The sequence below is a fragment of the Parus major genome, chromosome 1 (genome assembly GCF_001522545.3).
Source record: "Parus major isolate Abel chromosome 1, Parus_major1.1, whole genome shotgun sequence".
Classification (NCBI taxonomy): Eukaryota; Metazoa; Chordata; class Aves; order Passeriformes; family Paridae; genus Parus; species Parus major.
Window position 1 is genome coordinate 55385066 of NC_031768.1, and position 26212 is coordinate 55411277.

Genomic DNA, 26212 nt, shown 5'->3' on the forward strand with positions numbered 1-26212 from the left:
TAAATAATTCAGCAGACACTTAAGTTGATCAATTCCATATTCAGCTGATAGTTTCACCTGTATGTTCTCATTGAGGATAACTCAAAATGTATTAAAGTTTTTACACTATTGTCTGGAAAATATCATATCGCTGTTTCTGCAGAGGTGTACTCTGCCTTTCATAATACTTGATGCTTGGACACAGCCATACCTAGTGACATTTTAGTCTTTAAAATTCTGAAGTGCTGAGGTACATCTGGGCTGTGAGATATTTTGATTGTGTTAATTTATATCTGCAAACCTTATCTTCTGTGTCTTCTAGATGTCATGTTATGTGTATCTGCTGCTCTGCCTTGTCAGTATTTGCAGCCTTTCCAGGAGTGTTGACAAAAATTAACTTTCTATTATATGCCAACTATGAGAGTTAAAAAAACCTTATGGCAAATTGTGGTCAAGTTACTTATAATTTTTGAGAAGTAGAACATCCTTAACTCCCAATGTTGATGTATTTCAAACCTTGAGCCTAGGTAAGGGTGGAGAGCAAAGCTCCAGAAATACCTTCTGAAAATGGACATCATGAATGATCTGATTTGATCTGACTATTTGCAATTGCCATTGGATCAAGTTATATCCAACATATATCACTTTGCATCAGTGAAAGATTGTGATGCCATATTATAGATGAGTGCTCCTGTAAATGCTTCAGTACCAGCAGATCTTACTCCTATCTCTGTTTAGTTCCAGTAAAACCATTTTGGGTAGTTAATCTAAAGAACAGTTTAAAAAATTTTGTTGTCTGATATTAACTCAGACAACTAAGTGTGTGCTTGTTGTTTGTTTTAGCACACACAAAGGCTATCAGTTTTCTTCTTGGCAGATACCCCTACAGCTTCAGAGCAGGAATGTTATTTCTCTGAGGGGTCTCCATCTTTTGCTGCCAGCCATTCACTGCACATTCTGTCAGGAGCCTGTCCTGGATCAGATTTGATGTTTTTCTTCACTAGTAGTGTAAGCAACCCTCTAATGTTCATGCAATGCTTTATACATAATAAGGAAAACACTTTCTTGTTGAGTAAGGACCATGATGCTGCCATTTTGACTCAGCAGCTTCAAGGATTTCTTGGAATTTAGCCACCTGAATTGATTAGGTATACAAATGAGTGGCTAGTGTAGGGCAACTGTGCTGAAAGAGTCTTGAGACTGATCAGTACTTCTTAAATCCCTAGAGCCTGAAATTAATTCACAGATATTTCACCTCTTCCAGATTCAGACTTTAGAGATTAATGGAGCTCCAAGTGGTGTAGGATTTACTTTCCCTGTGATCATTTTGCAGGACTGAGGAACTTTCTCCATACAAACTGTCTTCTGCAGCATTCACTTATATGAGATGTCAGACTATTTTTGCCACATATTAACTGTGGTTCCAAATACACCAAATAGCCATATGGATAAAAATTCCTCAGCCATTACTGAATTCACTATTGACAGGGCTACAGCAGCTCTACAGTGGAATGTTTTTTTCCTTACCAGTACTGTCATGATCATAGACACATATCTGCCATCTTAGGAAATTAACTGGGACACACCTTGTTGGGTCAGTAGAGATGATACCAGATATGAATTGCTGGAGGCCTGAACGTTTCTGTCACATCAAAGACATCAGAATCAGCTGCTAGTCATGTAACATCAAATTCCACTTTTATGTGGGAGTTGTTCTGATGGTTCAACCTGATGGGATGTACTAAACTTGCTGTCATGATTTTGAGACATTCTCATCTAGACCTTGATCATGTGTCTTCATGACCTTGTTTTGGGATATTTCTTATAATAAACTTTTCCTTAGAAGGTGGATTCCTAGTAGTAGTCATGGGGCATTTAGTTTAAAGTCAGGCTTATGAGATTGTTCGATCTGGAATACAGTTACATCTGATTTACTTTCAGAAACTTTTCTCCATTTGTATTTATATGATAATATTTGATTTTAAATTTCTCAATGACATCTGCCCTTGACTTCAGGTGTTAATTTATTTGTTTTTGCTACCTGCATGGATTAGAGGTTTTACAGAGGATTTTTACCTATATTAAACCCTTGACTTGGTTTCCCATAAGGAAAGCTTTTCAGTCTAGTAGCATCTGCTCCATATGTGTCTTTTAATGAAAATAGCCTTTCAGACATCTGTTAGGCCTCCTAAAAATAGAAGAATTTGGGAAAAATTTGGCCCCTCCCCTTCTTGAAACATTTCTTTTTAGGAAAATATCATTGTCTGGTTTCAACTTGGAGAAACAAAAGCTGTCTGCATTCCATACTGATCAAGATGTCAGTATATCCAATTGTATTTTTTGGATAAGAAAAAAAAAAAAAGACTACTTTCTTTTCACAGAACTTACCTTCCTGTGAATTTCAGCATGAAGATTGTAAGCTCAACTTATTTTGACAGCTGTGTTGTAGCCCCCATTGGCAATTCTGAGATCTGCTCACTGACCTTGCTGGGCCATCCTTCTTGAACATAATGCAATCCAAAACAGTACCAGGGATTTTCTGCACTGTGAATCAGTGCACTGTCATCCACAAAACATGAGAAGGCTGCCTGTGTGCAGCTAGGAGGTAATTGATAGGTGTTGTCCCAGTGTCACTTACAATACACTGCCTTCTATTCTGACCTGAATATCCTTTAGGAAAATAATGGATTTGCAAGAAACTTAGTCAGTAGTTCAAATTCAAGCTGTTTATAATTCAGGCTGGAGAAGCAGATTAACAGGACATGCTCTCTATTGCTGCTAGTAAGGCTGAAAAGTCATTAGTACAATTGTTTGCATCTATACATACATACATATATGTGTATATATATGTGTATGTATGTATGTGTATATATATGTATACACTTTATTTCTCTTAAGTAGTTTTAATTTTGTGTTGGCAGTTCTTGACTTTATTATTATTTCCTTGAGGAAAAAGAGTTTGTCTAAGGTGAAGAAAGAGTTCCATGTATCCATAAAAAACCCATAAAAATTTCAACAAAAATACTGATTTTTTTTATGAATTGACTTCCCATACCATGAAATAATGTTTGATCTTTCCAGAATGCTGCTGTTTTTCACTAAGATTTAGGCATGTCAGCTGTCCTTTTCAAAATGAGCAGGATGTTCTTTTATCTTCTTTAAATGTGATAAAATATCTGTTAAGGTATCAGTCCTTTCCTATTTGTTTTTTTTTTTTTCCTGCTTTTCAAGTGCCTGGGTCTAAAGATAAGTGCCAAGAACTCCCACTTTTTATGTGTACACTCTTAGGAGTTCACTGATGCTGCAGTGGTGAAAGCCATACATTATCCACAGGGAATGGTGTTCCAGTTTGCTCTCTTTAGTCAGCTTGGCTGTAACTGTTATTTTACTTTTTGGATGAGAACATTTTCAGGTGGTCTGACAGCCTCAGCACTGTTCCTCCTTTTAAAAGAAGGTATAAAACTGAAGCACTTGCAGTGTTTTTCTCTATGAGCTCGTGACAGGAATGAAACCCCTTCAGTGATCAAAATGTAGTGTCAGTGGAACTTCTGAGATGCTTTCCTTTACTTGACATCAACAGAAAAAGATAGTGAGAGTACACATATATCAGATTGCACATTCTTGTAGTTGCCTTGTGACTTATGCTGTATTTGAGAGAAAAACCTGCTGTTGGATGTGAGATCTGTGAGAACTGCTACCGGACAGCTCAATTCATAAGTTAGTTCCCATTTGGACTTGCTTGTAGTGGGACTCTTCTTGTGCACTAGTACTTAAAAAGTAGAACAATTCATTACCTGTACACTGAGTTCTTTGACATGTGTAGGTTTCTAATTCAGTTTCCCGTTTTAGTTATTTGAGTTGTTTGTTTTCAGAATTCCAGTATCAAGACTGAAGTAAACTTATTTCATTATATGCTGATTGTAAAAAAATATAGGGTGTTAGCATAAGATGGTCAGCATTCCTATACCTAAATTCTTAGCATCTCTTGTGGTAGGGTGTATGGATTTAAAGTCTGGATATAACTGAACTACATGTCACAAAAAATTCCTATATTACTAAGGGAACTCTATGTCTTCCCTTCTCAGTTGTTGACTTAGCAAACAGGTAAAGAAATAATACCAACAACATGCATTGTACATGGATTTCAGAGCATTTTCAACAACAACAATATACCAGTCATAACAATAATAACAATCCCCGTGGCATTTCTATTGTGTTTCTGGCATGTGTTCTGTTTCTAGTTTTTTAGATTACATATTTCTGCATTCAGCCTTAAGAATTACATACTTACATACCAGACATCTGAATTTCTTGTAGTTCAAGTGGCCCTCATGAAAACTTTGCACCTTTTATGCATCTGTGCATGCTCATGTTTGTGCAACACATCTTTGGTCTAAAGCGCATGATTATTGCATTTTCAAGGATCTGCCTGTCTGAAAAGGCAAGAGTCAAGAAATGATACATCTTCTGGTGATTATGTAGTATCGTGAGTTCAATAGCATTTAAAATCAAGGCAATTTGCACTGCATTTTTTTAGTTTCTATGGTTTAATATTAATCATCATCTCTATTGCACCCTGAGTAGCTATTAAATACTAAAAATCTGGATCATTTCAATGGAATGTTGTAGGGGTTTTTTCCTACTTTAGTCCCATTTTTTTTTTTGTGGCAAACTTTAGGGCAAAACTTCAAATTAAAAACATTCTTCTCAAGATGCTGAGAAGTAGTGCATATACAAATTTAGTAAGACAATTGAGGAAAAGGAGTTAATAGTGATTCTTCCTGATAGAGCTAGGAGAATGAATTGACACTTGCCTCTGTCGACTACATTAACATTCTTTTATGTACTTGTTCTTAAATTAGGTATAAAGCTGTTAGAGTACTATGTTAATTTCATGTGGAATTTAAGTATTTCTGTTTATATTTTGCTGTGAAATGCCCTGTTCAAATTCAAGTCTCATTATCTTTATTTATCCATTCTTAAGTAAGAATTTTACCTCACTTGTTGGATGCTATTTCATGTAGTATAAAAACAGAATATCTGCCTACAGTTGGTACTGAGCTAATAATGTTCAAAGTGAACATTTTAAGTGTTTTACTTGATGACCAGGCTGGAGGCAATCAGTGGACTAAAACGCAACAGTTGATTTTCAACCTAGTTTAATCTGAAAGACATCCTGATTATCTGCTCTGCTCTATGATGAAAACCAAAGTATGGTTAGTGGAAATGGTTTCTTATTTTACATCAAGATTTTTATGTGAACTAAAATGCAAATGGTGTGTTTACTTCAATGCAACATCATGTGGCTGCACAGCTATGCAGGTATTTCTGAAATGGCCTAGTGATATAAAATGTTAACTCTACCTGATTTTATTTTCTTCTACTGTCACAGTAAAACCAATAAAATAGACTGTAAATTTCATCCTCTTCTGCTTCTATATCAAACCCTTTGGACAACACAGCCTTCAGTTTCACTTTACACTGAAAATGGTTGGAGTGTTCGCCATTATCCTTTACACTGAGTCTCTTGGGATAATCAGTGCCATATGACTTAGGAATGTTGCACTGTCAGAAGAATTTTCGCATTGGTAGACTAGATCTGTCTTGGAAAATACTTTGCAAAAATCTTAGGTATCGCTGTGGTTTGGAGTGGGATATGTCCAATTTAAAGGCAAAAGTTTCAGGCAATTATATGAAGCCTGCTGCTTTGTAGGAGAAGTGCCAATATTACTGCTTCTTTCTTGCATGGAGAAGTACTGGCAGCTGAAAACAGTGTGTTCCTTATTTTAAAAAATAAAAAAAGTAAAAACTTAGTTTAAGATTCTGGGAATTGTAAAGAAATAAATTATTGTCTTGAACCCTGCCTTGAGAAGGAAGAAGACATGTATGAGGAAGGAGATCTTATGGAATCAATGAAAGTGATGAGAAAACAGGGCTAGGGAAAAGTAAGATAAGCAACTCACTGAATATTTTTTTTTTTGAGTTTCTAGTGTGAATGTTGTAAACCATGTGCAGAGTATATCTGGAGTGAGAATTCAGTGACATATTATATAAGATCAAAATTTCTGTTGAAAATACATGATCAGTAAACCATAGAAAAAGCCAAGACTTTTGTATATGATCTACAGAAGCTGTTTTCTTGGGAGCATTCAGCTGCACCTAATGAACTGTGTTAGGTTAATATACAGGAGTGTAGGGGGTTTGAATATTGGTATATATTAGTGTATACTGTATTAAGTGTTTCATAGCTGAGATTTTTTCAATATTGTTATTTTGCTGCAAGTTTATAATAGGTTCTTATTGACGTCAGCTTTCAAATATTTGCACCAGAAAATAAGATTTGTCTTGTATTGGTACATCCAGAGTTATACAAAATTTGTGAACTACTTTCATTCCTTTTCAACTACTGGGTCATAAACTTGGATTAGTTTTATAGGATTTGGTATATGAGTTGACAGATGTGATATATGATGACACTTTATCTTTTATTGCTTACACATACTAGTTATTTGGAAAGGATGGGGGTAGTTCCTATTAACCACAAGATGGGATTTCAGTTGCTTACCCAAGTGTCTCTCATTCATTCATTCATTTGCTATCAGTTATAGCAGATATATTGCTTCTTCAAGCCTGTCACACCAATAAATCATTTCAGAGCGTTTGCATTTGTACAGTGCCAAAGTGTACCATGAATTTTAAAGGAAATCTTCTATTTTTCTTTTCAATCAGATGAGCAACGTGAAGAGACTACGGCCACGGCTCAGTGCTATTCTTTTTAAGCTTCAGTTTGAGGAGCAGGTGAACAACATCAAACCTGACATCATGGCTGTCAGTGCTGCCTGTGAAGAGATAAAGAAGAGTAAAAGCTTTAGCAAGCTGCTGGAACTAGTATTGTTAATGGGAAACTACATGAATGCAGGTTCTCGGAATGCACAGACCTTTGGATATAATCTCAGTTCGCTATGTAAAGTGAGTTTTGAAATGTCCATGTTGAGTATTACATTCACTTTTTTTTTGTTTGTTTTTATTATGCTACATAAATACTCTGGTTTTGATGTTTTTCCTGCAGTTAATTATTTCCTTACTAATTTTTTTTCTTATTATTGGCATTAGTTGATAGTTTGAACAGTACAGCTAATCCACGAATAGTCATCTTAAAACTGATTTGCATTTAATCACTTTAAAGTGATTATTTTGAAGGAATAATAAAAAACACAAACTAAATAAGGTTATGTAAGGAGCTGATCACTGTGATCATGGTAGTTTTGTAATGTTAACATGTCTGAGCACTTCTAAGATACCTATCACATTTTAGTATGTTTTCATACTGTTATGTTTTCTTTTGGACATGAATTTACTCCTTATGTAATTCTTATGTTTCTCAGTTTCATCAGTTTTTTGCTTCTTCTAATTTTTCTTAAATTTTCACTCTTTCATCTTTTATGTAAGGTGTGTACAAGAAGGTGTCTATACTTTTCTGGGTGTTAACCTATAATCCATTCTAATGCTAATTACCTTTCCCATGTTTAGTGTTGTTACTTTTTTTCCTGTCCTCTCTGGGAGGTTACTGAACAATCTTGAGAGTTCACATTTAGCTCTTACAATGAAGAAAGTACTTGAAACTTTGTATGTACTCTTTGTCTTTCTGTTTCTTTATCTTTTTGCACAAGAGAAAACACAATATGTTAACTTCTACATTCATGAAAATAATCACCCTTATTCTGCCGTATTTCAGAATTCTTTCACCGAGTGTTGAATGTGATACCTATGACATAAATATTCATGAAGAATAAGTTATATTTTTTCCCTAGTCTAAAGTAAGCATTAAGCATGAGTCATCCACCTAGACTTAATACATTGTAGATGAAGTGATTGAGTTAAAAATACAACTTCTTGAGAAACATATTCAGAAGGAAGATACTAAAGGTTCTTTCTCCAATTAGGTGCATTTACTTCAGTATGATTTTACAAGAATCTGTAGTAGGTCTGGTTATATTCTCTGTATTTTCAATTCACAAGACAAAAAATACATTTATGAAATCAATATAAAGGTAATTGATATAAGCACTTCCCAGAGCAGGATCAAAAGTCGGAATTTATCTTGGAGAAATAATTTATTAATTATTATTAAGATTTTGAAGATAACCATGGAGTACTAGATATAGGAGAGAGAATTGATGTATATAGATAATGAAAGTATGGAATGAATGACTACTAGTTCTTCTATATCAGAGAGCAGCCGTGAGCAATCTCAGAAGAGAGATACAATATTGATATGCTAATACTCAATCATTCATTAAATACTAATGTATTAAAATTATATGCATGTTTATAACACAGGTTTATATTTATAGCTAACTTTTGTTATGTATCACAATATTACATGTATCACAGTGTCACAGTGTAGAAATTTTTTGTGGTGTTATTGAGACATCTTTCACTGAGATTCCCAATACAATAGAAGTAACATATTTTATAACATTACATACAGTAAGGATCTTAGAATATATTTTTGGGTTTTGATATATATGTGTTCCATTCTCTGGAAATGAAACACATTGTTATTAATCCACTTTTCTGAAGGAAAACATGAATGCTCTGGGAGACTGTATCTCAGCATAGGAGCATTTTGATCTTTGAAAATAAAAAGACTTTTTAAAGTTAATTATGAAATATCAATACTGTGTTAAGGACTTTGTGTCTTGATATTCAGAGGGACAGTCTGTGCAATTGTGGTAGCCCTTTTTATTTTCATGTTTACTTTGTGCCTATTTTGCTGTATCTATGCATATCTATACATATGCTACTATGCTTTTATACCTTTCCTGCTAAATTTTTTTAAGTAGAAATAGTTCTTAAGTAGAGAAGAAAAACTTTAATATGTGATGACATCATCTATTTATAAAAATATCTTTAATTTAAAAGAATGTCTCAGTTGAAAGACTACAATGAAAGTGTTTGTCACTTGTCAATTGTTAGTGTTTTTACACAAGTAGCTTCAAGTTTTAAAGTGGCCAGGCTTGAAAATAGTTTTATATGTATATAGTCCAGAAAGAAAGGTTAACGTTTAAGAATTCTTGAAGTCAGCATTTTGAAACAATGAGACCTATGAACTCTTATTTACTGTATTGAGAATTGATAACAAGAACTTGTGTATATTGTGTATTGTGTAGCTTCCACTACATAAATATTTTTAGGCTAGAGTTAATTTCATACATAAAGAATGAAATAATTTATTGCATTGGATATGTGCATTATGTATAGTTAGATTTTGCTGATTTAACTTTGTTTTTTCGTTTTTACGCTTTCATGTGCTTGTTCACAGTTTTGTAAATATTCCTGTGTTGTTAAAATAATTACATTTTTTAAAAAAATATGTGTACTGTTTTTGAATACTGAACACAAATATTGCATTGAATGAAAAAAGAATTAGCGTGACCTTTCTAGGGATTTTTAACATGGGGGAAAATGAAACAAGCCATTGCTGTCTTTCAAAAAATATTCTAACAGTTCGTTGTTTCCTTTCTTGGATGAATAATTACTAATATATATAAATTATGGCCAGAAAAAAAGTTTTTCTCAGTGTTTTTGCATTTCTTTTTTTTCCCCCGCCCAGCTGAAGGATACAAAGTCGGCAGACCAGAAAACAACATTGCTCCATTTTCTTGTAGAAGTGTGTGAAGAAAGCTATCAGGATGTCCTGAATTTTGTTGAGGATTTTCAGCATTTGGATAAAGCTAGTAAAGGTTTGTGTAGCTAACTAAAAGTTTTGATTTTGACACATTACCGTGTCTTCAGTATAAGATGATGCTTATTTTTTACTAACAGTATTTAAAAAATAGGTATTAATTACAGATCAGTAATTTGAGCTGCTGTGAATGGTCTTGAATATACTTTTCCTATGGTCCTCTAATATTTACTACAGGACTTCTCATTGCATTTCTTCTAACATATCTTCTAGAACCATTCTCCATACAGGATTTCTTTAAAAAGTCCTTTTCTGTTACCAGATCTTAATTCCAATCTTTGATCTTTTATAAGTGTATCACTCACTGTCTTCTAATTCAGACATATAGAAAGGCTGTCTCACTTTTAATTTATTTTAGTTTTTTAAAAACATGGGACAGTTTTGTCTTTCCTACATGTATCTTTTTCATGCAACAGTAACATTGGAAGTCTGGAAAAATCTGTGGTTTCATCGTGCAATATAGAATATGGAGAATCTCTGTTTAAGCACCAGCAGAGTTTTTTGAAATTAATTTTTTAATTAAAAGTGCCTTTTCCACATTTTATCAGTTTAAGTAATTTAAACAGATGAATCATAGAGGTAGAAATTAATGCTAACTTGTCACTGTCCTACGCCAGCAGGAAAAAATGATTGGATGGGCTCAGTTTAATTTTTTTTAGTTTATGTCAGTTTGGAAAATATCACAGTTTATTTATAATGCATTGTACAGTGTCACTCTCATGCCTCAGTCAGTCTCCCTGCCACAAATTACAGCTTTGCAAAACCTGCTTCTGATAGAGGACTTGAAATAGTGCTCACTTACATAGACTTCACTTTCTGGTTCTTAAAATTTCCAGTTTTACTCAGTGTATTATAATTCCTGAAAAGTTCAATTATTTTTATATAGCTGTCAAATGCTTCAAGCCCTTCACCTAACTTCACCAGTTTATACTGGTAATATCAACAGTTTCTGCTGTATATTAATTTTGTGTGCTTGGCAGTATTTTCAGTGTTAACTGGTCAGTGATCTTTTTTTTTCATCACTAATATGATATTGTCTGTATTGTGGTTGAATTTTTTTTACCCTTATTAGAAGGCAGGATTTTCAGTGTAGACAATAATCTTACATGACACTGATGAGTTTCCTGGAAGAATTCTGAGGTCTAAATCACTGACCATTCAAAGACTAGCCAGTGAAATTATCAGTTTGCCCAGGCTTCCTGTTTTGTTCTAGGCATCTGGTAATGACTAGTTGAGTCTTTGATCTCACTCAGTATGAGGTAGCATGGAAATCAATAATCATGTTTTCAAGTTTATATATTGAATTTACTATAGTGTATTATGAGATGCATTTTGCATTTCAGTTTTACTGTATGAAAAAAACAAAGGTTTAGGATATCTTTGACAGATTATCTTATCAGTGTGTTTGTTTATACTTGTTTCCCTACCTGCAGAACTCCATTCTGTTTTTGAAAGACTCCTGCTGCACTGGAATTTTGGAAAACCCAGGAGATCACAAAAACTGTAGCTCATGAAGTTTTTTTTAAACCTTTTAGTACTTCTGCAAAAGTACATTTTTATGAAGCAAGTTGATTTAATATGCACCGACTTTTGTACAGTAAATTTTTAATGAAGTTGCTATTTTTGCTTGAATTTAGCAGGTCAGTTAAAAAGAAGGTCTGTGAATCTCTTCAGCCACATCCACTCTAATGGTCTCTTGTATTACTCATACACTGATGAAGTCTAACAAGTTGACCAAGAGAGGTGGGAAATCATAGCAGATATTACAGCAGATACTACAAGCCATCATTACAGCTACTAGGAGCAATGATGGAGGGGAAGTTATCAAAAATCTTTTATATAGTCAAATATATTCTAGAAAAAAAAACTTGTTGTAGAACAGAACTTTGGTACTGAGGGCTTAGAGGATTTCCTCCATTCTAAGATACTGTAATTTAGGGTTTAGTAGAAATAATCCATCCTGATTTGCATGTCTAGGGGGAAATTCACACTTCCACTAAGTCTGTGCTGATAGCACAGAAGCAAGGAAAGTCAACCTTGGTTTTTCTTGTCATCCAATAGAAAGGTTCTATTCACACATGTGCTGCTGTGTTCAGCAGTTATTGGATGAAGAAACAACATCACTTTTTTCTGCTTTTGTATCATACTAATTTATTGTTCAATTTTCCCCTGAACCATGGAGATAGTATTTTGTTCCAATACTTGTTTTTAAATCCTCTTCTCTAGCTTTTGTCCTGGCAAAGGTTAGGGCCTTGTGCAGGTAGTGGAATTAAATTCCCTTTGTGATTTTACTGAACTTTGTTTTCTGAAGTAATTTTTAAAAGTACTTTCCAAGAAGAAGTCAATGAAGTTACACAAGAATATTCTCCTATACCATTGTTGCAATCTGGTTTTTATTGAGCTGGTTTTATTAGCTGTCTGCATATTCATGTCTTCAGATTCAATAACTTCACTTTTTTTTGTCTGGCATAAAAGTATTATTTGCAAGTGTCCTTTAAATTATAAATCAAAATTAATGTGGTAGAAAGATGTATAAATGTCATTTGAACAATCTTAACAGAAAACTTGAAGTTGAACATATGTATTTATATATAAAAATGGAACTATACCATTCACTTGTCAGTTTTGGCTTGATCATCTTCAATTTATTGTTGAGTCTCAAGTCTCAAGTTATTTCTCATTCAAAATGGTGAACATTAGAACATTACAATGTTCAGCAACTCTTCTTTTTATACTTTTTATACAGAAGAAACATTCATGCTTCTTTAATTTCATTGAACATTGTCCAGTGATCATACAGTAAGGTGTTAAAATAGCTTGTAAGACTTCAAGAGCAGTGACAAGTGACTGCACCAAGTTAATGGTGAAGCTAACTGATTTTATAAATGATTAAATGATCACAGTATGTAAATTAATTGTTGCAGGAAATTTGTTTTTTTTTTTTAAATCTAATTTTGAGAGGCAAACAGTAAGGGACATATGACCTGTGCAATTGAAATTTGCTTCAGGGTGTTTAAGGTATTTAATACGTGGCTTTGTTTTTTTTCCATTGTATGCTAAAGTTTTAGTTTTTACTTTTGTAATACTAGAAGTAGATTTAATTCACTGTTACAGTACATGAATTAAAGATACCTTTTTACTTTGAAGTATAACAAATCCTGTTTTCTAAGTGCTCTTAGATCAGCAGGAGGAACTTTCATTGCAGCTAATGAGCCTAGAGATATGACAGTTCCTGAAGATTTATATAATTAAAGCTGTCTTTTCTTTTAAACATAATGACTTTCCTGCTTTTCTGTTAGTATTCCACACAAGAAATATTTTGGTAATTCAGTACAATTTACTAATTTCTTGTTTTATGGCATTATAAAGATTTATATATTGCATTTATGCAGGCTGCTGTTGTACTTGATTGACTCTAATTTACACAGACCTTACATGTAACAGTGTATCTAGTCTTTCATATTGTAATAACACTATAAAGCTGTAGATTTTCCTTTCACTAAAAGACATTAACTCATCACAGCTTTAGAAGTAACGTATCCATTTTCTCTTTTTTGAAACCTCGTTTTTTTTCCTGAATAATTAATTTCACTTCAAAATAAAAAAAAAAAAGCTAGGAACCAAATTGAAAATGTGAAGTTTAAATTATATTAATGGAAAGTAGGACATCCCCACCTCTAAAATGCAAAAACATTAGGGCAGCATGAGAGAAAAATAGTAATATATATGCCATAAGAATTCTGTATGTCATAAGGAAAGGGTGTTTTTCTCATTGGAGACTTTCTAAGTTAATGACAAATTCCTCAGTATTACTAAATGTATTTATGCTGTGGATTGCTTGGGTTTTGATTTGGGTCACAGATTCACAGGCTCTTATTTTCAGGCCTTCAGAATTATGTACTCTGTCAGGGAAAAATGTGGATACCTGCTGGAAGCAAAAAAATATTCTTTTTTCAGTTTCTTAAATATTCTATAGTAATAAAAAAATATCTAATGGGTTACGCAGAAATCAATTTTTTCTCTTAAAATTATGGAAAAGGCAATTAAAAAAAATGCTGTATGTATTGTGCATATATATAGACCCTTGAGGGTGAGAAAGATTAATTTTAATGGGTAGGAAGGTGCTGAAAATGCATTTAGATGTACATGTAAACTTGCGTGGCTTGTTACCTATATACCTCAGGGAGTTAGATTTTAGAATGACAATATTGGGTAGAAGACTGATAAATGTGGCCACTTTTAAACTTGTTGTTTTTAACTCTACTAGACTGATATTCATTGCCATTCCATGCTAACAGTTCATTCTGAATCATTATTAACCACTCTCACTGCATATTTAAAACAGGTAGTTATTAACAATCATACCCTAAACTCTCTGCAAGTATACAACACCCTGCAGTCAGCTCAGCACTTTGTGGTCCCCAAGGAAGCAGGTGGTTAGGCTCAAGAACTTTTCAGCAAGGGAAGCTGCAACTGATGCAAGGGTCTTCTGCTTCCTGCTCTGAATTTAATTTCTTCTTTTTTGAGATGGTTTTGTCTCTTGACAGATCTTGGTCCACCACTGAACAGTATCACTGTGTGCTGTACAACACTGAGGGACCTTGATCCCTATGCTCGGGGCTGGCACTGTATCCTGTAACTTGGCTTAGCAGCTGCTTCTTTCTTTCAGTAGCAGCTCAGTGATGAATAACTGACAGTCAATTGTCATTCAGGTGTTTCTGTTTCCAGCTGTTTCCCGTATTTACAATTTCTGAGCTTAAACTGTACATTATAGAAAGAGATGTGGTGTCAGACTGCATTTCTCCCAGGAGGCTCTTGAAGTTTATAACAAGTCCAGCAGGCCAGGGTTCATGTAGAGGTAGTATAGGGCAGAGCTGCTATAAGATCTGATGCCTAACACTACTATGTAATATTATGATAGTAATATTATTGTTGGTGAACTGGGTACAAAAATGCTTCCACATCATTTACCAATTACACTACATTAGAATGCTCATTTCTGAATTCAAAATAGGAGACAAAAGCCTTACTTAGCTGCTTTTTTTCATGTGTGCAGTTGAAGTCTGCTCTGGCCAAGAAGGGAAAGTCTGAGTGCTAAAGAGCCAGTGGCATTGTCAGAGCTTTGAGGAAAAAGAAGATCTCAAAAAGAGAGTTGTATGCACCTTAGGCACACACACACAAAGAAGAAAGGGGAGAAAAAAGGCAAGAAAGCCAAAAAATGGCTGTAGAGACAAGGGAAATTGTTATTTTGGGAGAAAAAAAAGCAAAAATACTGTATTTTCAGTGCTGTGTGACTTGAGTATATCCAAGTAGATTTTTTGCCACTGTTAATAGATATTTCAGACCTTTGCTGGTGTTTGCTGGTGAGAAACACTCAATACTTTTCCTCTGCAATATTTCTTTGTTAGTACTCTAAATCCACCTGAAAATATGGGTGAGTATTTTCTTGTTGGTTTTTGGGCTTTTTTTGGCTATATTTTGTCATTTAGCTTTTAAATGCTGCATTTACAATCTGATGACTGTTTTAGAGAATTACTCGATAAACTCCATCAGTCCATTGTGATATTCACATGGCAAAACCAATAGTATATTTCCAGAATTTTTTAAATAATATGGTATAATTTTTTAGTATCAAGCTAGAGGTCAGTTTGTCACTATCATTCTTACAGAATAAAGGGGCCATAATAGCACAATACCTGTGGGCAAGAGGAAGAGCGTCATGATTAGGAAATTGCAACATCCAAGCAAATCGTCACAGAGGGTGGGCACATAAGATGTTTGAAATATTGACTGTTACAAAAAGTAGCAAAAGGTTTGCAGGAATAAAAATGAGAGAGCATGCAAGTATTGCATCACTTTGGAGAATTATTTCTTGTATTTAAGGTAAAACAGGTATACTTTCAGAGCTAGATTAAATACTGTTTTATTGTTAAGTAAGAATAATGATCCAGGGATGGGAGAAAGGGGAGCGAAAATTCTCCACAGGAATTTTTTGAAAGAAAAAAATCAGAGTACTGTAATATCATACTGTAAATATTAGTTTCATATTTTGCATCCTGAGATACCTGAGATAAACCTAGAAGTTTAAAGTACATTTTTTACTAAGCTTTGCTATGACTATAGTGATATTCTGCTACTATAGAATATTTAAGAAACTGAAAAAAGAATGATTTGAGCAATATCATGTCTCTTAATCTGACTATGTCAATATGAAGGTTTATAGAGGAAAAAATAATCCAACACAGAGAGAGGTTAATGAGACTAGCATAAAATAAAAATGAACTTATTGGTAGTTTCGGTTATTAAATTCTTTTTTTCAATCCCATAATTCCATGTTGACTTCAGTAAAGCACTTGATTTTATTTACAATGGGAGAATATTCTTTAGACTAAAAAGTAGAAGAAACAAAATACTCTCTTAAAAGGATCATGGTAAAAAGAATAAATTGTGGTATTGCACCAATGTGCATGTCTGACACAGGGTTAGATAGTCTGCCAGATGAGAGGGGTATCAGGATGTCATCACTGAGTGATCCTGAGGAAGCAGAATAAAAGAAACGAAAATCAATAGCATGAAGTACAAGATCATTTAAGGCCCTTGGTCAAGAAAAAAAAGAATATTTTATTGTAAATTAATCAGATCAGTTATTCCCCAAATAACTGAAGAAATTGTAATGCAAAAATTAAAGGGCTGGTGAGCCATCACCTGAAACACTATACAGAAATATTTGAAAACAGAAGCAGCTGAAGAGGCTTCCAGAATCATTGTGATAATAGAAAACCAGATTCAGAAGAGGAAGTCCTAAGAATGAAGTTGTTTTAACCATGAAAAGCAGATGGTGGAAAATCTAATTATTGCTTATAAAAATAGCAGGAGCCATTCTGGAACAGGGCTGTGAGAGCTTAGGGGGTGTGAGCGGGTGTAAGTAGAGATTGTTTAGGCACACATTCATTGTATTCAGCAAACAACTTGGCCTTGTGGGCTCACTAACATTCATAACCCCAGGGTTTGACTTTGTTTTTTAGCTAGCATATGGGTTATGTGCTTCAGTTTGGCTTGGGTTTATTTGTGAATCCTTCCAGGATTAGGGTATGAAGTTAAGGATTTTTTTTCATTTTCTGCCATTCTTCTATGTCCCTTCAGATTTTATACCATGTCTCTCAGAGGCACACAAGAAAAGGTTGGCAATTATTTATATGATCTTTCTTGGGAAGAGACGGTTATATTTAGAGGTTTGATTTTTGGATTTAATCTGTTTTCACTAAATTGAAATATATAAATTTATGTATAAAAAGCTGCAAAGACAAAGTGAAAAAAAACAACCCAAACTGCAAAGACAATAGTACCAAACTTAATAGCAGCATATTGTGAGCTAGCCTTTATTTGAGGCTATCATCAGAAATATAGTCTTAAAGGAAAATATATTTAATAGTTATACACTCCTGAAATCAAAGGCATGCTGAAATCTTAAGTTCAAGTTCTAAGATCATGACAGAGAAAAAAAAACAAAAAACCTTCAGGACAAAATAGAGATACAAAGATTCTTGATCAAATGTAGAAATGTTCAGTGTCAAAAATCCTGAAGTACTAGAGTGAAAAACTGGCTTTGCTGTAAGCAAGAACTTGAGAAAATCTTTGGTATAGAATCTTTTAATCAACTCTAGGCAGTGAGTTATTTTGCTGGGTTCCTCTTCTGAGTAAAAGTGTCGCTGTTACTCAGCTGATACCTGCAGTTGGTGTAGAGGATTTTTTTGTGGGTTGGGCTTTTGTATTGTTTTTAAATTGGTGTTCCTTGCCAGATCTCATAATTTTGACATTATGTACTGTATGTACTATATGTACATGTCACATTCATTTATACTATCAACTTCTGCGCAATATAAACAGTCTTGTAAAGACTCCAATCAGTAGTTCAATTAGGCACTCAGGCGATCAGTTATTGTATTCTGTGTTTCTTAGCATCTTTCTAAGTAAATCAGTGACTTAAAATGAGGTTAGGTGTCTACCTAACCCTCAGATGCTTCTCATGACAGCAGAAGTATGACTTTCTATTAAAATCAGGTTTGTTTCTGAGGCCACTGAAGACCGAAACACTTCTTAGTCACCATTGTCAGCTTCTAATTTTAGTCATGCTCCCCAAAAGCTGTTTTTTAACTACTGAAGCCAACCAACCTAACTGGTGACGATTTCGGCTTACTAATTGCTGAGTCAAAATGTGCAAGTCTGACATACAATTGAGAAACTATTTTTTAGAGTAACTAGAGGCTTTTAAAAATGGTGATTATAAAGCCATTTATCACATTGCTGTGGATAATTTTATTTATTTAACCTTTCTGCTGTGAATGGGATTGTAGTTGCCATGCAGAATTTTACTGTGGTCATTTGGGGACTCTGTCAAGCTTTTATCAGAGAAGGATGTGTTTATTTGTTGTATTTTATCTCTCACATAACTATTTGGTGGATGAAATTATGGATCCACTAGAGATCCTAGTAACATCATAGGGACACATGCTTTCTCCAAGGAGTTGTTTTTTTTTAAGATGAAGATTAAGGTATAAAGGTAACTATACCTTTACAGATATTTACAGTGTGTTATGAGTGAAATAAATAATAATAAAAAAAAAAAAGTAATTAGACTGGAATTCACAATGCATTCTTACATCTTCATAATTTGCTCCTATCAAATTTAAATAAATGCTGACTACATAAATAATCGAAAATAAGTTTTTACCAATGACAATAATATAGATCTAAGATAGAATACATGCTATCCTCAGATTACTCTGGTCATTTTGATATTTCAATGAACTATTTACAGATCAAGCATTCAACTTTACATTCATTGCTTCAAATGGATGGAAGTTATATCTCTTTTCCTGGCAAAGAAAATTTACACATTTTGTTCATCCTTCTATAAATCTCTGATGTTTCAGCTCCACTTTTTTTTCTATGCACCTGTGTTGCTCTGTTTTATGCTCTCAAGTGCTTGGCAAGCACTTTTGCACCAACAAATTCTGTTGTGTCTTTTACCATACATAGTGCTTTTAAACTAGATAATTGAGGTTAAGGTTTCATGCATAGGTGTTTAATGGCGCCATTTTCTGTGTTTGAAGACCTTATTTTCTTCATGGTCTTTCATAAAAACGTTTGTATTTTCTGTTTCCGTAGAATGAGATGCAGGAAAGCTTTGTGGTTCTTAGAATATCTTGAAAACTTGTCCTTTTTTTAGTCAGAAGAGACAGACTGTCATATGTCTTGGGCATAAAAATAAATGAAAATACAACATTCAAACAGCATACATCTAGTGAGAATAAGGAGTCTGCATTCAGGAGAGCTGAACATGTAGAGTGACCTCCTCATCTTGCATTGTAATTTGTTCAGTGTGCTTTTATTTCAGAATTAACAATGTAGTATGGTGACTTGGTTAAGGTTTTAACTCTTGCCTTTTGAAAACAATGGTTTTTGTTCAGTGTGTTAACAGAACGAATGTTCTGTATTTTAGTCTCAGCAGAGAACCTGGAGAAGAGCCTGAAGCATATGGAGAGGCAACTTCAACAGCTTGAGAAGGATTTGCAGACTTTTCCAGTTCCTGAAGATAAGCACGATAAGTTTGTAGTAAAAATGTCAATATCCTTTAGAGCATTCTTAAAAAAAAAAAACAAATGAAAAATCCCTAAGTAATTTAACTGCATTGTTTTTAGTTTTAAATTTCTTTACATAACTTCTGTCTAGTTTGTAGCATGTGTTTTTGAAAAATATAACTTGTTTTTCCTCTCAAAGACTAAATACATGAGCAGTCCAATTAAAGGATTCTTCTGAAGTGGAATGAATGAGGACAAAAATGCTTACTGCTGGCTTTTATGCTGTATAAGAGTTTCTTAGTGAAAAGAAGTTATAATAGGGATGTTAAGCACTCTAGTGTTACATGGTATTTTTTATGTCAGAGTGTCTTAGAAAAATATGTCTGTCACTCTGTGTCTCTTTGTTTTCTAGTGTATGCATTACCATTGTTAATGTTTTTGTACATGCAACCACAGAACCAGAAAATTTCTGTTATTTCAGAAATGAGATTCATAGCCTATGAAAACTGTTTTCTGGTGTTATTTTTGCCAAAATTCTTTTTCTCACTATTTATTCCAAATCATGCAGCCAACTTCACTGCCTGACTTTCATAAGAACACCTTGTGACTTGAAGATAATTAATTTAACTGGAAAAAAAAGGCATTGTTTCACTTAAACCTTTCTAGTAAATGTTGGCCATATATGCTTGGCACCAAGACTAATCTGGAAGCAGAAACATGAACAGACAGGTTGAAAGTTTCTCTGCAGGCATGGCTAGGTTGTTACCTATCTGGAAAACTGCTTTGTTGTATACAAAGGCTGGGGTCTCAGGACACAGTTCTCTTAATTCATCTCATCTGAGCCATGGCAAGTGACCCCGAGGCTAAGTGGATGTACTGATTCTTCCTGTGTGAGGGCCAGTTCTGTCTTCATTAGATGCACTGCAACCCAAGTGTTTGTGACTTAGCTTCAGGCCTTCTCTGGCCACCATGGGTTATCTTAACCTTCCAGCAGGAGAAAAGTGCACAAATAAAGATGTAATTTATATGCATTATATGCTAATACCAATCATCTAAAATCCAAAAATGATTTTGTAGAATTCCTCATTTCCCTTTGTGTTACTGACATTTTGGGAATTTTATGAAACTTCCTGGCAGAAGTGAGTGGAATACTGTGATAAAAAGTTATAAATTGTATTTAAGACAGAGTAAGTAGGCAGACTTTGTCAATAAGTAGCATAAACTTTTTCAGGTATTGAAATTCCATCCCCATATATGAAGACCATTAGAGCAGTTTACTGATCACTTAAAAAGGATAGTAATCATCTCAGGAAATGCAAAGGAGGATCTACGCTTCATCTTTTTCAGGCATCTCAAAAGCTCTAATCCTGCCAGAGAAGATGTGAATTATCAGTGTCTGTCAAGAAGATAAGTCATAGCCATAAAGTTAAATTTGTTCTTCGCATCAGTTTTCTTTAGGGAGGACTTCAGTTGACCCTAGTGTATAATATTTTAAATGGGAGGATGATGTTAAATGAAGGAATCATTTTAATTATTTTTCTTAATATAAAATAAATAACAATAAATCCCCAGGAGTAAACAGTCGTCACAATATACTTGAAAAAATTCAAAATTAACTCAAATATATACTTAATGGACTACAGATTCTTACATGAACTAAACTAGCTGAAAGCACAAAGGAATCATGCAATTGAGGAATCATAGAATAATTTTGGTTGGAAGGAATCTCAAGGATCATCTGGTTTCAAGCCCTCTACTGTAGGCAGGAACACCTTTGACTAGACCAGGTCAAAGCTGAAAAGAAGCCCACAAGTTTTTCAGAAGGGCTACAAGGAGGATCTGCATCAGGCTTTTCTACCGAGAAAATTATGAAGACTAAATACAAAATGAACATGTATTAATTGGAGATAAAATGTGATGGAGGAGAGTCATTGTATGTGTTGTTAAGAGAATCCATCCTTTTCAGGTCTATTGCAGCAAGCAGATAAAGGTAAGAAGTCAGTAGAACATAAGTGAATTTCCATCCATATTTCAACAAGGTGTTTAAGCAGACTTATAGGAAAGTGATTTCTTAGGTTAAAAAGTGGGGTTTTTGTCTGGATTAATATACTTGAAAAAAATCCTCATGACAAAGGGAGATACTGGCTGATGCCGACAAGGCAGCAAGTGAAGCTCAGTGATTATAGACTAATAGATCTAAAGGAGAAATACTGTATTAGAACAATTGGGAACAATTCTAGTTGAGAACAAGCAGAAAATATAAACAACAAGATGCTGTAAAAATCAGCAATACTCTTACATCATCAGTTTTTGTAGTATATATCTACTTATATGTCAGAGATGGTGGCAATGAGCAGCAACTGGCAACAGGTTATGCAGAAGGAGTTTCCACTCTGACAGTGGAAAATAAAAAATTTAAGAAAATACAGTAAAAATGCTTGTAGTTTTGTGTCCCATACAGGAGGAAAGAGAAGAATATATACTTTGTGTCTGTAAATAACCAAGGGATCCTCCCACCTGAAATACTGTCCAGCAGGCTAAAACATACTTACAGAAATGTTTTCATAGACAACAGACAATTAAACTGAAAGTGGGAATGAATTTCATATAAGGCTTAGGTAGGTCGCTAAAGATTGTACATCAGGAGCTATTAAACACAGTAGCCCAGAGGTAGCTTTAGGTCAGAAGAATGACTAACATACAAACTGCTAGAAACTGAATGCTACATCACTTGAATTATCATGCTATATTAGCCAAGTTTCCTTTCCTCCTTGTTTTCCTGTGGTTGAGTATTGACTGCTGTCAGAAACAGGTAAAATAAATATTTGGTCTCACTTAGAATAAATCAGTACAGGTAAAACCAACTCTTAAAATCTGATTAGTGACCTGAGACCATATGCTGAAGTCAATATTTTTTTTTATTTGACACATTTTATTTGACAGTAAATGGAGGTGGGTAGGGGGAAAGGAAGGGTGATGTGTAAAGCAGGAGATAGCCCCCACAAATGGATCCAGAGACTGTTAGTCTCTTCACCTGGGGCTTCTTGGTGGTGGTGTGTCCTGAGGTCAATCAAAACTTTTCACTATTTATACATTTTAGCAAAGAAAATAATTGATGCTCACTGGCTACACAGTTCTCTTACTGTTAATCCCATGCTCAGTCTTTCTCTTTGTTAGGGTTGGTCTGTTTCTGGGTTCAGTGGATTGTGATCTTTCCCCGACAGAATTACCTTCTTCAACTGGAGCTGATTTCAGCACAGTTGCTGAGTTGGCTTTCCTTGTGGACCAGAAATCCTGCATTCTTTGTGACCATTATCACAGATATATTCTTCTGCCCCATCTTTGCTACCTTCCCCTAGGTCTGAGATAACGCCCTGACAAGAGTACCATCTTTATCTTATCTTGAGTTCCTGTCACAGTGGCTTTATTTATAGTCCCTAGGAGACATATTTGGGGAGGGGCATCTTCAGTGGTCACAGTTGCCTGTCTGTCCCATAACTTGGGGTGATCTTGGTTTGACCAGTGATATCTGTATTTGCAGTTGCTTCTTTACACAGTTTGCCACGGTGGGAATATTTGTCTGGAAGTGTTAACCGGGATGTGCTACCCAGATCTCACCTCTGCCTGGTTAGAAACATCCTGTTGTTTCTTTCTGTGCAGTGTCTTTCTGTGGCCTAAAGAGCATTTGAGACAGGCAACTGTGCTCTTTGAGTCCTTACACCAGCTAGACTACAAATTTAATTGTATTAGACTAGTCAAATGCAATGCTTTGAATAGTAAATATTATGAACAGTAGTGTACCCTCACCTGCTACCTGACCCAGAAGACAGACAGCAATTTCTAAACAGCATAGTTGCATATGGTTTCTAGTCATGTCTGTGAACACACTAATTAAAGCAGCTCACTTTTAGAAAAACAGGAACTTCAATAAATTACAAAGCAGAAAAGGTTTGATGTAAAGGTTAGATAATCCTGCACAGCATGATGAAACCTGGGCCTGTCTTTACTTTTTTTTCCTATGACAAGGAAATCTGAATGGTGCTGATGTCTTGAAAAGCATGCAGCTCATAAAAAGAAACCAGCAGGAAGTCTTAAAAAGGAAGGATAGTGCTTTGTAGAAAATAATTTTTCATCCTGGCTACAATTAAGCTCCATGGACAAGCAGGCCATTATATCCTGTCGCTAAATATCACAACCCAAAGCCCCCTAATGAACTGATTAGCATTCTTGTTTCTTTAAGAAGTCAGAGACATGCACAGTTGGTTCACTCTTTTATTGACAAAGTCTGTAATTATGAATATTTCTCCTATATATTAGATTGTGTTAATATGTGAGCTATCATGTGTATGCTAGCTGAAAAGGAATAGTTATTATCACAATTCTTCTGTTTCCTTTAATTAGGGAAGTCAAAGAATATTGAATTGATATTGATCTAACGTATTAAATCCATTGAGTGAAGTGTTCCATAAAAAGCACAGTGAACAAAATACACTTGTACGTTCCAAAAAAAACTTAGTGGGTTTATGGAGAGTATTTCAATTTCATATGAAAAGTGATGTAGTCAACATGCTCTTTATCAGTACAACTCCCATCTTCTGATTTTCCAAGCAGCAGCTGAGAAAGTTTGAGTTTACTGATAAAAGTAGTGTTGATGGTGTTCTTTACAGAAATTTATGGAACTAATACTTGAGAGACAGTCAGTTGATTACGGCCTTTCAGCTAGGAAAAACTCCTCTCTTTTGATCAATTAACTGTTTATTTGAAATTAAATTTGATTTGTTGACACTGCAGAAAGGGGAGGAAGAAACAGCACTTATTTAAGTCAGAGCCTTCACTATCAAATGAGGTAGAAGAAACCTATTTCAGCTGCAGGTCTTGGTGCCTCCAAACTGTGGGTTACTTAGTTGACCTTATAGTTTGAAGTTCCCCCTGTGCAGCATAAGCTGAATCTGTAAGATATCCTTGCATCCTAAGGACTTTTGTGGATAACAGGACATGAGCTCTTCAGGAAAAAAAAGGTTGCATATTGCTCTTTGGTAGAGGGTCAAGATGTTAACTGTGGGGACAGGTAATGAGATAGGGCTTTGGCAACCAATGTAAATTTAATTTAAGTCTATATTTCTTTCGATATCTGGTCTGGATGTAAGGCATGTATCATAGCTAGCACTAGTTTTACTTGTAATATATGATACATACACAGTGGATGCAGCAGCTTTGTGTGATACAAACGTGTGCCAATTTATTTTAGTATTATAGAGATAAGTAGGAATGAATCAAAGAAAAGGTATTATTTGATAAGTACTCTTCAGAAGCACTAATTTAAAAAATCTAAACATTTCTATGTGTTTCTTGAAATATTATATTCAGATGCAGAATTTTCTTTTGAAACTTGGTGTATCTCTCTCTGACATGTATTTGTCAGACAGTTGCAAGTATTTACCCAAAATGTGGGAAATCTTTAACAGAGTCCTACAGCATTCACACTTCTTGCTCTTAATAGAAATTAATTTGTTGAAACGGCTTGAAGTGACCTCAAAATATTTTTGCATCAGTCTTCAAAAGGTTTACCATAGTTTGGGAGATTGTTGTCATCTAGTATAGCAGTGGTCTCAGTTCCTTTTTAAAGATTCTTCTAAAATACAAATAGTTAATATTGGCGTCTTTTAAGAAAGTGTTTGGTAGAGATAAATGTTGTTCATTATATTTTCTAGGGTAACAGGTGCTTTTAGTTGGCTTGATGGGCTGCACTATCTTAGTATTTTATATACCACAATGTACTAAAATAAATATAAACTTCAGACAAGCAATTCACTGTGAAAAGAGCTGCCAGAATATGCAAGACCAAAATCTTGCTACAGATCTTGTCTCAGCCATACAATGCTGCCCTATTACATTAATTATCAGAATAATCTGAAGTCCAGTGATTCCAAAAAGGCAGTCCATGAAGTGAAGCCACTTCAGAAAAAGTTTGCAAACACCAAACTTCTTGATTTCATTTTCTTCCCACCTGTGTTGCAGCTCAGCTGTACTTCTGCTTTCATTCATCCAAAACCAATGAATTGTGTAGCTGATAATGCGTATGTATCAACCTGTTCATAATAATTACAGTTGGGATTGCTTCACTCTGTAGTATTCCCTGTTGTTTCCAGTTTAGCTAGAGTTGGCTAACAAAAGCCATATTTAAGGAGAAAAGGAAGAGGAGTTATTGAAAATACCTAAATTGAAGCACTGTCTCAGTAGAATGCCAAGAGCTTAGGGGTATCCCATAATGCACCAGCTTGAAAATAAAAACCTCAGGATTCATCGTGTCTGGCATTGAAATGATAGATAGCAAAACATCTTGACAGAATACTGTATTTTGTGTTTAAAATTATGCATCAGATATTCAAGGGGAATCAGTTTTCAACAATATAAAATTAACCAGCTTATATGGGCTCTATGAACATAGCTCTAATTTTATCTTTGTCTTGAAGAGTATTACAGAAATTTTCTCTCATCTCCCCCATTCCCCAGGTTTTATTTTCAGGATATTTTCTGAAATTTACAAAATGAAGTCTATATTATTTTACTGATAATTTCAACTTTTTTTTTTTTTAATTTTTTTATTTTTTTATTGCTCCCTAGAAAGGTAAAAATACTGGAATGTTTAATATCACTTATATAGAGAGACATTTATATAGAGAGACAGCCAAACTAATTTATCTCATTTTTTTACTCTTCACTCTGTGGACATAAGCACCCTCATAATTGCAAAAAACATGTATTTTTTTTATAAGATGTGTTAATAGTCAAAGAATCACAAATTATAAGTATCCTGAATTTTAGGATCAAAATTAAACCAGATGTATGAATTCTTTTTTCTGGTTTCACTATTTTATTTTTTTTTGTTTGTTTCTTTTGGTTT

At 34.3% G+C, this 26212-nt stretch overlaps 1 protein-coding gene across 4 annotated transcripts in view; it reads left to right on the forward strand.

The window, feature by feature from the left end:
- The window catches only part of DIAPH3 (diaphanous related formin 3), a 202269-nt gene that overhangs the window by 97337 nt on the left and 78720 nt on the right, over nucleotides 1-26212 (forward strand). For all 4 annotated transcript variants that reach the window (XM_015632106.3, XM_015632078.2, XM_015632087.2 and 1 more), the window contains 3 exons: nucleotides 6709-6948; nucleotides 9596-9725; nucleotides 19230-19354. In XM_015632106.3, coding sequence (XP_015487592.1) covers nucleotides 6709-6948; nucleotides 9596-9725; nucleotides 19230-19354 — 495 coding nt within the window. The remainder of the gene's footprint in view (nucleotides 1-6708; nucleotides 6949-9595; nucleotides 9726-19229; nucleotides 19355-26212) is intronic.